Consider the following 12,289-nt stretch of genomic DNA (forward strand, 5'->3'; position numbering starts at 1 on the left):
TACATGTAATATCTAGTATCTGCCCTGCTCTGACATCAGAGGTAGCCTGTAATAACTAGTAACTGACCAGCTCTTACATCAGTGGTAGCCTATAATACGTAGTATCTGGCCAGCTCTTACATCAGAGTTTGCATGAAATAACTAGTATCTGACCCGCTCTTACATCAGTGGTAGCCTGTAGTAACCAGTACCTGGCCAGCTCTTACATCAGAGGCAAACTGTAATAACTAGTATCTGGCCAGCTCATATATGAGAGGTGGCCTGTAATAACTAGTACCTGGCCAGCTCCTACATCAGAGGTGGCCTGTAATAACTAGTATCTGCCAAGCTCATACATCAGCGGTAGCTGGTAATAACTAGTATCTGGCCAGCTCTTACATCAGAGGTAGCCTGTAATAACTAGTATCTGGCCAGTTCTTACATCAGAGGTAGCCTATAATAAGTAACGAGTATCCGGCCAGCTCATACATCAGAGGTAGCCTGTAATAACTAGTATCTGGCCAGCTCTTACATTAGAGGTAGCCTGTAATACTAGTATCTGGCAGCTCTTACATTATAGGTAGCCTGTATTAACTAGTATGTGGCCAGCTCTTACATCAGAGGTAGCCTGTAATAACTAGTATCTGGCCAGCTCCTACATCAGATGTAGCTTGTAACAATTAGAGTCTGGCCATCTAGCGATCTCTTACATCAGAGGTTGCATATAATAACTAGTATCTGGCCTGCTCTGTGTTCAGAGGTAGCCTGCAATAACTAGCATCTAGCCAGCTCTTACATCAGAGGTAGCCTGTAATAACTAGTATCTGGTCAGCTCTTACATCAGAGGTAGCCTGTAATAACTAGCATCTAGCCAGCTCTTACATTAGCAGTAGCCTGTAATAAGAAGTAGTCTGTAATAACTAGCATCTAGCCAGCTATTACATCAGAGGTAGCCTGTAATAACTAGTATCTGTCTAGCTCTTACATCAGAGGTAGCCTGTAATAACTAGCATCTGGCCAGCTCTTACATCAGGGGTAGCCTGTAATAACTAGTATCTGGCCATCTCTTACATCAGAGATAGCCTGTAATAACTAGTATCTGGCCAGCTCTTACATCAGAGGTAACCTGTAATAACTAGTATATGGCCAGCTCTTACATTAGAGGTAGCCTGTAATAACTAGTATCTGGCCAGCTCCTACACCAGAGGTAGCCTGTAATAGCTACTATATGGCCAGCTCTTACATCAGAGGTGGCCTGTAATAGCTAGCATCTGGCCAGCTCTTACATTAGAGGTAGCTTCTAATAACTAGTATCTGGCCAGCTCTTACATCAGAGGTAGCCTGTAATAACTAGTATCTGCCCAGCTCTACATCAGATGTAGCTTATAATAACCAGTGTCTGGCCATCTATCAAGCTCTTATATCAGAGGTTGCATATAATAACGAGTATCTGGCCTGCTCTGTGTTCAGAAGTAGCATGTAATACCAAGTATCTAGCCAGCTCTTACTTCAGAGGTCGCCTGTAATAACTAGTATCTGGCCAGCTCTTACACATGAGGTAGCCTGTAATAAGAGGTAGTCTGTAATAACTAGCATCTAGCAAGCTCTTACATCAGAGGTAGCCTGTAATAACTAGTATATGGCCAGCTCTTACATCAGAGGTAGCCTTTAATAACTAGCATCCAGCCTGCTCTGGCTTCAGAGGTTGAATGAAATAACTAGTATCTTGCCAGCTCTTACATCAGAGGTAGCCTGTAATAACTAGCATCTAGCCAGCTCTTACATAAGAGGTAGCCTGTAATAAGAAGTAACCTGTAATAACTAGCATTGAGCCAGCTCTTACATCAGAGGTAGCCTGTAATAACTAGTATCTGGCCAGCTCTTACATCAGAGGTAGCCTGTAATAACTAGCATCTAGCCAGCTCTTACATCAGTGGTAGCCTGTCATAAAAGCTAATCTGTAATAACTAATATTTTGCCAGCTCTTACATCAGAGGTAGCCTGTAATAACTAGTATTTTGCCAGCTCTTACATCAGAAGTAGCCTGTAATAACTAGTATCTGGCCAGCTCTTACATCAGAGGTAGCCTGTAATAACTAGCCTCTAGCCAGCTCTTACATCAGAGGTAGCCTGTAATAATTAGCATCTGGCCAGCTCTTACATCAGAGGTAGCCTGTAATAACTAGTATCTGGCCAGCTCTTACATCAGCGGTAGCCTGTAATAAGAGGTAATCTGTAATAACTAGAATCTTGCCAGCTCTCCATCACAGGTAGCCTGTAATAACTAACATCTGGCCAGCTCTTACATCAGAGGTAGCCTGTAATAACTAGCATCTAGCCAGCTCTTACATCTGAGGTAGCCTGTAATAACTAGCATCTGGCCAGCTCTTACATCAGGGGTAGCCTGTAATAACTAGTATCTGGCCATCTCTTACATCAGAGATAGCTTGTAATAACTAGTATCTGGCCAGCTCTTACATCAGAGGTGGAATGTAATAACCAGCATCTAGCCAGCTCTTACATCAGAGGTAGCCTGTAATAACTAGCATCTAGCCAGCTCTTACATCAGAGGTAGCCTGTAATAACTAGCATCTGGCCAGCTCTTACATCAGGGGTAGCCTGTAATAACTAGTATCTGGCCATCTCTTACATCAGAGATAGCCTGTAATAACTAGTATCTGGCCAGCTCTTACATCAGAGGTGGCCTGTAATAACCAGCATCTAGCCAGCTCTTACATCAGAGGTAGCCTGTAATAACTAATATTTGGCCAGCTCTTACATCAGAGGTAGCGTGTAATAACTAGTATCTTGCCAGTTCGTACATCAGAGGTAGCCTGTAATAACTAGTATCTGGCCAGCTCTTACATCAGAGGTAGCCTGTAATAGCTAGCATCTAGTCTGCTCTTATACCAGATGTAGCTTTGATAACTGGCGCCAGGCGAGTTCATCTTTGGCACGCCTCCTGTGACATCACCATGCTCCGTAACACCACAACCCTGGCACAGAGTGTTACAGGCATTACACTGAGAACAACTGATTCTTGCAATGTCAGTGTTACTGTATGGTATGTGTTTCTAGGAGTAGGCACTCACAGTAGGTGCCTGCACTCTCTTCCCTGGCAGGAGTATGCGTTGTTGTGCCACATTTCCTTGCTGCATCTCACAGGGCTGCCTTCCTGCTTCTTCCTAGGGCACTGTGACCTTTGACTGCTTCACTGCACCTCCCAAAGGGTCGCTGACCATCAAGGCCTACACAGCCCCCCGCTACAGCGAGGTGCTGCTCCACACCCACGAGGTGCCAGGTGAGGGTCGCGCCGCAGTGCCAGGCACCTGAAGGTAGACATTACATAGCATAAGATGTAGTCATGGGGACTGTAATGTTGTGGTAATAATGAACTCATGAAATCAAATATACGCACGTTGTGAAAATCTGAATGTCTTCGGGGCACATGCATCAACTAAAATACCGCTCGCAAATGGGCCGATTCGCAGAATCAGTCCCTTTGCGACCGGTATTTTGGCATTTGGGATGCATCCACCCAAATGCAAATTTGCAAAATAGGTAATCGCAGAATTTGAGATTACCTAAATTGCGAATGCATTTCGGGAATCGCAAATTGTGATTTCCTGTTTGGGATGCAACAAGCTTTTCCTAAATGCGACTTCACATTTAGGAAATGCTAATTGCCATTAACAAAGTTGATGGTAATTTGCCAAAACTTTGAAAAATGCATGAAAGTGCATTTTACAAAGTGCCACGTGGCGCAGGGGCATGTGTGTGTGTGCCACAGGTGCACACATGCCAATTTCGGGTGTGCATCAGGGGGGCTTTTGGCTCCCTAGCACCCTTGAATATTACATGCGCAATTTGCGAGTACTTATTTGGTACTCGCAATTTGCGCATGCAATTCCAGTTCATTCCTGTGGCCCTCGAGGCCCATCGGAATGAATGGGAAGCCAATCCTTAATTGCGAATCGCAATTAAGGAATAGGTAGGAATCGCTAATATTTCAGTGAAACCTACATGCATAGGCATAGGCGATTGCGATTCCATATTTGCGACTCCATAATAATCGCAATTAAGGAATCGCAATTGCCTCCCTTGATGCATGTGCCCCTTAGTGTCTTCAGTGTGATTCTGACTGTGAGGGCACTGGTGCCCCGTCCGCTGGGGAGCCGTCGGTTTGGTCTGCAGGTTAAATACATAGAGAACTTTATTGGTAAAATTGTGAATTATGGAACTTTTAGGGCCATTTTTTTGCGTAGCAATTATTTTTATTGGCATAAGTACTGAAAAATAACAGCGAATACAGTGACATGCAGGCCAGGCATGGATCCATGCTGAGATACAGATGTTGATTGGAATACATGCACCAATAAGAAACAATCTAAATTTATAAGGAAAGGAGAAAAGAAAGAGAGGAGTAAGAAAACAAGCTAGCGAAAGAGGAAAGGGAAGGGATGAAGGGCCGAAAGAAAAGAGGGGAGGAAAGATGAAACGACAAAGCACGGACGAGAAAGCCGGTCAGTCGAACCCAAGTACAGTAATGCGGGGAGGGGGGGGGGCAATTTAAGAAAAGCGAAGCGAGCACGCGGAGGCATGTTCTTTTTGAGGCTTGAGTGCAGATTGCTGAACTCAAGACTAGCCTCCATTTTGAGGTAGTCTGCAGGTCCTGGTCGAATCATGGAGGAGTTGGGGGACACCGGTCACCCTATGATGGAAAGGTGTCATGGCAGGAGCATGGGCGTCGGGTGGGCGGGGCTCTCTTTAAGTCACCCCCCGTGATTTCGATGGTAGAGGAATATTGGAGGCATTTCCCCTATTTGGGTGTCTGGCATTTCCTCCAGTTCCTGCACCCCAACACTGCTTCGATGTGATACTGGTTGAGAAGGAAAACTAGGGTTGGGTGTTGGGAAGTGTTTGCTCCAACGTCCTTTCCCTGGAGAATGAATGTTTGTGGGAAGGGGGGGAGGGGGGGTGTCCTCCAGGTGACTGGGGTCCTTAGCTGCTTCTTTGAGGGTCGACCCTTCTCCATACACATTGTAGACACAGCACCGAGTCTTGGTCTTTGGATGGGGTGATCAAGGTGTAGTTTGGAAAAATTACTAAAATAATGAATAGTGTTTCCGTAACTATCAATTAACAACATTGGCACAAATATGCAGTGAAATTTCCCCTGGTGACATCAGCCATTGAAATATTCAAAAGGCACTTGTGAAAGTGGGAGCCTTGGCTTTGGACACTTGTGAGTTCCCCATGGCACAGCAGGACAGACGTGTATGCACGAGGAGAGCGCATGCGCAGAAAGAGGGTATTTGTAAGCAGGTGTGTGCTGATATGTGATTGGGTAGCACAACATACAGAAGCTGGTGGAGTTCAGGATCACTTTCAGCATTTTTTATGAAAATGAAAGATTTCCAGACATTAGCAAAACCTGCCCAGCTATGGACAGACCTGGGAGGAATAGAAATGAAATGCCAGCAGCAAAACACTGTTCAGACACTACCGTGAATCCAGACCCATTCCTTCAATGGCTTCGCGAAGACAGAGGTCAAAGCCCGTTTCAATATATATGGAGGAACTTAAATCATGAACTATTTAATGGCATTTCAATAAATGGAGACTGCATAAAAATACATCAGGGCCTCAATTCCTTTTTTTACTCACTCTTCTCACGCCCACATTCAATGTGTGTGTTCTGCAACCCGCGCGCTCCCATTCAATATTTGGAGATGCCCCTCTGTACTCTCTCTCTTGCACTTGCCCAGTGCTTTTAAATTCACTGATCTCGGCAACAAGAAAATGACCACTGTATGTCAAAGACAGAATATCGTGCTATAGAAATATCAAGGGCAAAAGATCTACATTGAAATATCAAAACATGAGTAAGTATAGATTTTCCATACTTAACTCCACATACTTGTACCTTTACGATGTATAAGTGAATGTTCAAGGTACATTGAGGTGGAGTTAGGAATACTAATCTATACTTACTCCACATGCACTTACCTTTCAATATTTTGGTACTAAATATTTTCATATTACAATATGCCTCTGTTTTATATTCAGTAGTACAATCCACTGATTATTCTGCAATCACTCCAAATTGAGGGATGTGACGGAGCATTCACCATCTGAGCTTTCTCCCTCAAGGACAAGCATGCTTCTCGTCCTCTTAACATCCCCTACAACACATTTACAGACCCCCTGCTCTCTGGTAGAGGCTGCTTGGAACAACCCCTTCCAAGTCAGCGTTCACCTGGAAGCAATGACACACATACACAGGACAAGCATTGGCAATGCCCATCGGTTTGACTTATGAATGTAAGTGTCTTTTGAGCCATTAATGGGTTTCGACACTCAATAAGTCGATTATACATGAACGCTGTCACTCACCTGTGCACTCACGCATCCATTCATCCATCCACTGACTAATTCTTGCATCCACCGTCTGACACATCTGTAATAAACTACACAAATTTAAAAATTAAAGACAATTAAAGCCTTCGGAAGCGATTCTAGGAAGTATTGCAGCGCAAGCGTTCTACCCCCATGGTTTGTCAGAGGAGGTGAACAACCACAGCATCCATTACTACAAAGGTGATCAGTGAGACGTCATGTAACAAAATAGCTGTTTGTAGGCTTTAATACATAGCAATAACATAGTAATAACATGCCTATTGACTTTAACATATGCTTTTCACAATAAATTGACTTGAAGAAATGTTTTTCACAATAAATATGTCAGGCCCACTGCCTTTATCGCAACCTTTCCTAATAAACAGGTCAGACCGGTGACATCTGAAATACCTTTCCTAGTGAACCAGTCACGCTGCCTGCTGACGTCATATGTTTATCACCATAACCAGCTCAGGGCCCTCTACTGAGATGCAGCTTTCCCACAGGCCAGCATCCGGCAAACAGTCATAAAAGTCCACGCATTTACAGGCGCCCAAGCAAACTACTCTCTCTCCTGAAAGGGCCAAACGAGGATTCTCACAGTGCGACGCTTCTGTACCTATGGTGTGTCGGGGGGGGGGGGGGGGGGGTAACTAGCCCCAAAAACCTGCAACTTGGGAATCTGCGAGATTCTGTGCTACAAAATACCTCTCTGTAAGCTTCAGGGCAGTGTAATCAGAGCCCACCTGTAAAAGCCTGTTGCCTTTTCACAGTAAGTCTGGCTTAATTACATTGTCCTGACTTTTCATTACAAATAGATCACACCTAAGGACTCTTACATAACGTTTCCCCGTGCCTGATCAGGCCTATAGCCTTTAACATTAGCTTGGCACTGTACACAACCAAGGCGTACTGAAGTGTGCCCTATCTGGCCACCGTGAGGTATACGGTTATATCATTGCAAAACAACATACAACCTCTCTCAACGTGGACTAACAGAGCTCATCCCAGTGAAATCCTCCTCCCAGAGCTCATCAGAGAGGATGACCAACACCAAACCCCTTACCTACCATGGTAACTTGTGAGATTACATGTAACCAAACGCATGTCTGTGCCTGTAATATAATATGATAGCAATCCACTCTTAGAGGCCTATTGGCTTTAACAAATGTTAAAGACACTAGTAAAAGATGTATGCACTTCTACTTGGAGCTGATTCCACCCTCCCGATGCACCCACACTGTACTACACCGAATAAATGCACGCAAAGGAGGAGGCCACAAGGGGATGATGAACACCACACCAGCTTTGTGTTAAAAAAAGTTATGTTGAAGGTTTACTTTTGTTAGGAAATGGTTACAGGTTATCTTACGGACGATCAAAGGGTACCCAATGACTATATTACCTAAGCTGTCTGCCCGCCGAATTAGCCAATGAGGATCAAGGAATACATAACATATGCTTCTGAAACTTTGGGGGTTCATCTCATATCTGGACCCCATAGTCCAGGAAAAGAACTCACATGGAGAGGCGAAGCAGTACCAGTTGCTCAGGTTTACAACTGACTGTGGGAATAACAGGGCACTAATAATCCAAAAGGGGGACAGGGGGCTATATTTAAGGAGGTCTAATGTACGTGCCCCACAAGTCAATATCCAAAAGGGGTACAGAGTTCCTCAAGTACTGGAGAGTAGAGATGAAGTAATCAGAGGACGGCCAGGGAAATTTCAGAGGACCGCCAGGGAAATTTCCTTTGGTGGAACTAATGCTCTCACACACCCAGCAAGCTAGGTGTCATGCTTCATCATATGAGCATTGCCCCTCGTCAAGTCGGCGCTGCAATCCTTGACGGGCTCCCGAAACCGGGGCTCTTTGTCGGGGATCTTTTGTTCCTGCCGAAATGTGCGTGGGTGTGAGGGGCCTAGTAGAAAAAATGTAGCAGAATGTGAAAATAAAGTAAAAAGGGTTAGTCAGTCCTAAGCTATTTTTATTCAACAGGTAGACTACCCTATTAAAAATGATGTAGAGAGGCTAGGTCCTAGAATATAAAGTTCTAGACGTAAAGCTCTACTCTAGAATGATCGACATGTTTCTTGCCATATATGTCAGGAGGACATATATGGCAATATATATTATATATATATATTTTCACATTCTGCTACATTTTTTCTACTAGGCCCCTCACACCCACGCACATTTCGGCAGGAACAAAAGATCCCCGACAAAGAGCCCCGGTTTCGGGAGCCCGTCAAGGTTTGCAGCGCCGACTTGACGAGGGGCAATGCTCATATGATGAAGCATGACACCTAGCTTGCTGGGTGTGTGAGAGCATTAGTTCCACCAAAGGAAATTTCCCTGGCGGTCCTCTGAAATTTCCCTGGCCGTCCTCTGATTACTTCATCTCTACTCTCCAGTACTTGAGGAACTCTGTACCCCTTTTGGATAATAACAGGGCACTGTCACTTTCATCCCCGGGCCCTGCTGGAAGGACTCCTGGGGTATTGGCGTGAAACCCCTATGGCGCTTTCTTGTGGTTGTTATATGCATCAAAGTCCTTGTAGTTGCCTTGTAACTCCACCAGCAACACAGAAGAAGAGAAAACAAGGCCTCCCACCACGTGCATTACATCAGCGATCGCAAACATATCAATAAGGGTAAGTGGCAGAGTGTGTTTGGCTGAAAAGGATCACCCAGAGAGGGCGACCCCTGGAGCTGTTGTGTATTTAAAGGTGGAAGTGACTTAACTGAAGGAGCTTGGCCTTCCTCCCCAGATGTGAGCACTTTCCTCCCAAGCCTCAGCTATGTCATGAGGGGATAGCGTGGTTGGAAAGGTGCACAGCCTGGCAGGGGAATGCCGTACTAAGCTGCTGCCTGACCAAATGCTCGCCCCGTGTGTGGTCCAGGCGGCTACAGGTGGTCCTCACAGCTGCCCTGTAGCATCCCTGCTACCTAGGTCCTGAGACACATTGCCCCATCCAAGCTGTCAAGCATACACTAGGGATAACAACACTACCTGGAAGAAAGCACATCTAACAGATACCAGCATCAAGATTCACCAATATACCGATGATACACAACTCTGCTTAAAAGTCTCCTCTGCTTCAGACACCCAATGCCTCGGACACTGACTGCACGCCAGCACATCATCCAGCCCTGGATGTTCAGCGTCCATCTGAAACTCAGCCCAACCAACACAGAATTCCTGTTATTTGCCAAAAACTATAAACATGTGTTAGAAATGGGATTTCTGGTTGGGCATGTGCCTAAGCCAGGCAGAAACCACCACTCTAATCAGGGCAAGGGAGTTGCACACTGAAGATAACCCCTGCTGATCCCAGAGGCAATGTGTAAAGCGTTTGCGCAACACACTCACAGCAGCAACACACTAGGCACACTACAAAAGAAACTCCACACAAGGTTATATAAAAATAGCCTTTGTGTTATCCATTAGAACACCAGCACATATGTAACCGTGCCACCGGGCACTTGCCATGACTTTACAGGGATTACACCAATCATAGGCCAATCTGGCCACTGTCAGAACATCATCAGGTTGAGCAGTAACTACTGGAAGGATCACCTTTCAGCACAACGCATTATGCATAAAAACACATTTAACACCATCACCCACAGTGCACCAGAGTAAATACTTGGAACGTGCACAGGTTTAGGGACATCTCATGCCATCAAATATGCATACCAGCATTACAGAACCCGTGGACATCAGGCATTGGGCAGAACCCTTATCACTGAGCCTGATCCACGATGTGGAAGGGAAAAATGGGTGCCACAATCCAGTAGTCCCCCAAAGTACCAGGAACCCTCCTGGTCGTACCGGTACTCTTGTGGAAGTTCCTCCCTCCACCAAGAATCGGGAACCTCCGTCGAGGTTTACCACGAGCGGCCAAAAACCCACAAATGCCTCTGCCTAATAGTAGGGCTGGAGGCAAAGGGTCACACCGGTATCTGCCCGCTCCCACCCAAGGCCGCTGCTACACTGGCCATGTATGGTGATGCGGATTCAGCTCCTCACCTGGCTTGTCTTCCGGCGGCCGTTACTGGGAGGGAGAGGGAGAGGGAGAGCGGTGCTTCCCCTCAGCTCTCCCGTTCCTCTCGAACCCTCAGGGCAAGGCAGTTACTGGCGAGCCTTCCTATCTACGTTGCTCCTGATGCAGCCGCACTCCGGCCCGCTGTGGGCATAATGAAAAGCAACTCCGGACGCAGCGTCCTCGCTGGCTTCTGGGGGCGTGGCCGGGCAATGCTGCAAACTCTGGCTGGCCCCGCTAGTTGCTACTCCTCCCACCACTCCAAAGCAGACCAGTCCTATTCAGCCTAGCGCTAACTCATCCAGACTCTCTGGAGCCACTTCACCTCCCCAGCCCCTGTCACTCCAAAACCAGACAGTCAATACACATCCTAACAGAGGACCAAAGACAGATAGCTCACAGAAATGCCAACATCTAAAAGTGGCATTTCTAAACTAGTAATAATAAATCCGCAAACACCAATAAGCGGCATTTATCATCACTATTCCAAACATACGAAACTTGATCACGCTACCCCTCTCATGTCACGAATTACCACTGAAGCACATATCAGGGAATCCCCAATGCATCCCTATGAGAGGGGGGCCTCACAGCAGTGAGAAACCAAATAGGCTGTTTGTCACCACCAGGACATGCCACACAGTTAAGGCACATGTCCTACCTTTTACCTACACCGCACCCTGCCCATAGGGCTAGCTAGGGCCTAACTTAGGGGTGACTGATATGTAGTAAAAGGGGAGTCACAGACGTGGCAACCACTTTATGTGCCATGTCACAGCGGCAGTAAACTGCACACGCAGGCCCTTCAGTAGCAGAGGCCTGAAACAGGTTTGAAAGGCTACTTTGGTGGGTGGCGCAAGCAGCAGTGCAAGCCCACCAGTAGCATTTAATTTACTGTCCCTGGGTATACGAGATACCACTGTATAAGGGACTGAGAGGTAAATTAAATATGCCAAACAGGTGTATACCAATCTTACCAGGTTTACCATAGAGAGAACATGCATTTTAGCAGTGATCAGCAGTGATAAAGTGCCCAGAGTCCTAAAACTACCAACAACAGGTCAGAAAAATACAGGTGGATGGCAAAAAGTTCTGGGATGACCATGCAAAAAGGGCCAAGTCCGAAACAACCCCCTTCCAGCCTAAAGCCAGGGTAGACCAATCAATACCTTGATGGGCTTCCCTGTTTGGGGCAATAGAACATGGACGTGGGCCTGCAACTGAAGGGGTAGACTCCAGTTCTACGCCAATCTGAACCCATGTGGATCCCTCCGTCAAAGCTCCCAGGACCAACTAAGCTACCCCACTGGGACTTCTTAGCTGTCCTCTGCCAGGACCAGGCCCCAGGCCATCCAGGGGTCTCCGGTCCTTGCCATCTTACAGAGTGGGGGGCCGTAGCTCCAGGTACATAGTTTCCTTGCTCCACTTTACCTCTCATCAGTGCAGTTCTACTCTGCCACTGATCTCTCAACCCAGGGTCTGCACCATCAGGCTGACCAGAGGTCACGGGTGAGACTCTCCCTCCCACCCCTCCTTCTGGGGTTCCACACTCTCCTCCTAGGAGAGGCACCCTCAGAACATAAAGCGTCAGGGCACTGGAATCAGCCCTCCCACATAATTCTCTCACAAGTTCAGGATTTCTACCCTGCAGCTGGTCTCCCAACCCAGGGACCAAACCCTCAGGTTGAACTAGGGCCAGAGGTGAGTACTCCCTCTCCCTGCACCCTTTCCAGAGTTCTGCACCCTCCCACCTGGAGTGGTACCCCCAGAAGACAAAATGGTAGGGATACTGCTTACAGATGTCCTTCCCTCTAGGTCAGGCATTGCCTCCTGAACCTGGCCTCCCAACCCAGGGACTACATCCT

General features: G+C 46.6%; 1 protein-coding gene across 2 annotated transcripts in view; it reads left to right on the forward strand.

Moving 5' to 3' along the window:
* The window catches only part of IL17RC (interleukin 17 receptor C), a 249,876-nt gene that overhangs the window by 122,211 nt on the left and 115,376 nt on the right, over positions 1 to 12,289 (forward strand). For both annotated transcript variants that reach the window (XM_085624288.1, XM_085624289.1), the window contains one exon: positions 3,169 to 3,280. In XM_085624288.1, the coding sequence (XP_085480414.1) occupies positions 3,169 to 3,280 (112 nt within the window). The remainder of the gene's footprint in view (positions 1 to 3,168; positions 3,281 to 12,289) is intronic.

This window comes from Triturus cristatus, chromosome 9, assembly GCF_964204655.1.
Source record: "Triturus cristatus chromosome 9, aTriCri1.1, whole genome shotgun sequence".
NCBI lineage: Eukaryota > Metazoa > Chordata > Amphibia > Caudata > Salamandridae > Triturus > Triturus cristatus.